This window comes from Dichomitus squalens (assembly GCF_000275845.1).
Source record: "Dichomitus squalens LYAD-421 SS1 unplaced genomic scaffold DICSQscaffold_19, whole genome shotgun sequence".
Classification (NCBI taxonomy): domain Eukaryota; kingdom Fungi; phylum Basidiomycota; class Agaricomycetes; order Polyporales; family Polyporaceae; genus Dichomitus; species Dichomitus squalens.
The window spans coordinates 249,082-252,178 of NW_006766901.1; the positions used below are offsets into that span (position 1 = coordinate 249,082).

The 3,097-nt window shown below is 51.0% G+C and overlaps 1 protein-coding gene across 1 annotated transcript; it reads left to right on the plus strand.

Annotated features, from left to right (window-relative positions):
* Positions 1–1,643: 1,643 nt before the first annotated feature.
* On the plus strand, positions 1,644–2,201 carry DICSQDRAFT_62699 (uncharacterized protein; the record flags this gene model as incomplete). Its single annotated transcript, XM_007366627.1, has 1 exon — positions 1,644–2,201. A coding segment is annotated over one exon (558 nt), but the record flags the coding sequence as incomplete, so codon positions are not given.
* Positions 2,202–3,097: the final 896 nt, after the last annotated feature.

Here is a 3,097-nt window from a genome sequence, read left to right on the forward strand (position 1 = left end):
AGTACTACGTAGCCACAGATGTACAGTAGTATATATAGGGGACCTCTGTACCCCCAATCTACAGTTCAGTTCACTCGAACATCTCCTCTCATCGCTCTAACAAGCCTCTTACAACCAACAACCCTTCTAGGTGAGTTGCAGGCTATCCGCTGTCGTTGCCACCCGTGGGAGAGGCCTTCGCCCCCCGGGTTCAACAGTATGTTACCATATTTGGGACTCTCTGCTCGTGTACTATAGCTATGCTTCCGGACTCTTCTGGTACTGTCTAGGACAATCCGTACTACTCCAGAACGGTCTAGACAGGTCTATGCCTTACTCATCTCTTACTCATCCTATGGTGCGATACGTCGCAATTCTTTCGTCATTGTATTATTCATCGCACTATGGTACATGTGACTAACCACTCTTCGATTAGTCATGGACTCTTCTCTGTAGTATATAAGGACTTCAGATTGTGTCCTCCCTCTTCAGTCTTTCCTTACTGACTGAAGAGTGAGTACTTTGTTACATCTATCTCTAACTTGTAGTTACTTACTTAACCTTTGTAGTCTTGCTTCGACTCTAGGTACAGTTGGTTACTGCAATATAGTCTTTCCTTACTGACTGAAGATCTTGCTTCGACTCTAGTCGGATCTAATCTTTGTCTTTACAGCCCCGAGTTTATCAGGTTATGAGCCCTGCGCTCTGACCGAAGTTTTGTGTTGACGTTTATCACTGCGCGCACCCATTATCCCTCTCTGTCGACACTCGGTTCTGCCCGTGCATCCCCTCCACTTTCCTAAACTCTTGACTGTGCCCGCCGACACTGCTGCCACGGTGACTTTGCACAGTTGTGCCCGTGAGCGCTTTTAGTCTAGTATCTAGTATCTTGTAGCACCCTATTGCGCTTTCGAGGCGTACGGGGTTTCAGGTATCCCTGTGCCAGGCCACGCACTTGCGCCCGCCAGCACTTGTACCAGGGTCGTTAGTGACCTTAGGACCGGAGGACAACCGTGTGGACCCTCCTTACGATAGCCTTTTGCATACGTACCTAGCTAGCTTTTCTTGGGCACAGTTGGCGACTTCTACCCAGGTTGTAGGCATCTCCAGCTTGCTTGCTTCCTGGTTGCCTCAATAGGTGTTCATATCTCGTCGCTTTCGCACGTGGCTCTCCATCTTACATCGTGTTTCCCTGTCTCCTGGCTGTTTTGGATCCGACAACAGCAGCGGAACCCTCTATCTCTTCGGACGAGGAGGTTGAACAAGCTATCAACTCCACATCCTCCGAAGTAGAAGAAACACCTGTCGATTGTCGGGGACTACCTCATATCTTCGAGCTAGAGGAAGAAAGAGACTATCATAGCGAAGAAGACGGGTGGTACCCTTGCGACGAAGAGACCTGTCCCAATCGTCTTTCAGGACCACTTAACCCATCAGATCTTCCTGTCAGCTTCCCCTTTGCCCTCTGCTCCGATCCTCAGACAACCAAACCGTTTATCCGTGCTGCTGCCTTTGGACTACCAGACTCAGAGCCTCCAACGCCAGTCCCGGTATCCATCCCTCTTCACTATCTCGAGCAAGACTTCGATTCTTTCTTTCGCGCTCCACCTCCATCGCAACCAGACGACTTCTTCGATCGTCATCTTCTACTCCATTCCCTCGTCATGTCGGACAAAGTCGACTCGAGCTCTCTCTCCTCCCTCTCCAACATCAACCAGTACCCCAACTGGGCTGCGCAGATGAAGGGCTATCTGATCATGATTGGTTCCTGGACCGTCACCAACTCGGCACCCGCTACTACAGCTACTACTGCAACGGCTGAAGAACTTAAGGAGCATGACCTTAAGGTTCAACAGGCCCAGGGTATCATCATGATGAAGGTCGATCGTTCACTCCATCGTCTCCTCGAAGATGATGCTGGCAATCCCAAGCAACCACATGCAATGTGGAAGGCTCTCAAGGACACCTTTGGCACTCCTGACGCCGCTGCTGTCTGGTACAAGTTTGAAGGCCTTATCGCTTCGGATCGCATGAATGACCAGAAGCCCATCCAGCACCAGTTTGACCAACTTGTCACTCGTCTCAAGGAGATTAAGGATAGCGGCCTTGCACTCCCTGAGAACCTTCAGGCGATGCTTGTCCTGTCCAAGATCCCTGAGTCCTATCGCAACCTGATCTCTGGCCTCCTCACCTCGGTCGAGCTTAAAGACCTCAAGGTCGATATGGTTCGCGAGAAGACCCTCGCCTACGAGAACATCCAGAAGACGGGTATGGCAAATCGCACTTCGGCAACTCGTGTTTCTCAGACCAAGCCCAAGAAGAAAGGCCCTTGTGGTCACTGTGGCGGCAAGACTCACAATGAATCTTCCTGTTGGAAGAAGTATCCTGAGAAGAAGCCGAAGGGTGGGGGGAACAAGAAGGACGAGAAGGGCAAGGGAAAGGACAATGGACCTCCGCATAATCACTCGCATGCTACCGTCAATGAGTCTTCGTCAGCCAATGTACTAGTATCCACTACTGCTGAAGCTTCGCAATCGATCTCCGCTTCTTTCTACGGCTCGTCTTCGGACGATTATCGGTTGACTACTTGGCTGATGGACTCAGGTGCTTCGGAACACATCACTCCTTACTTCGACGACTTCGACACCTATGAGGAGTTTGCCTCTCCAATGGTCTTCGGCACTGCTGCAGCCGGTTCGCCGCTTTATGCGCCTGGTGAAGGCACTGTTCGTGGCCGTACATGGGTCGAAGGCTCTGGTTGGGTCAATACCACCATTAGCCATGTCGTTTATCTTCCGAATGCATCGTGCCGGCTCTTCTCCTGTGGAGCCGTTGAGCGGAAAGGCCATACCCTTGTTGCTGGTGGAAAGCGCTGTTCTATCTTCTCTCGGTCGCTCTCTGAAGCACCGAAAACTGGTATGACGATTGAAGGAACTAAGATACTCGAGGGGAAGTACATCGAAACCTCGAATGTCTACTACATGTTCCTCCAAATTCCTGCGAAGGGCGACGCAAAGGCTTCTGTTCAGCCGGCTGTCACTGACTACTGGACGTGGCATCGTCGACTTGGACATCCCTCCAAAGAAGCTATTTCGCGTCTGCCTGCGAACTCTAAAGG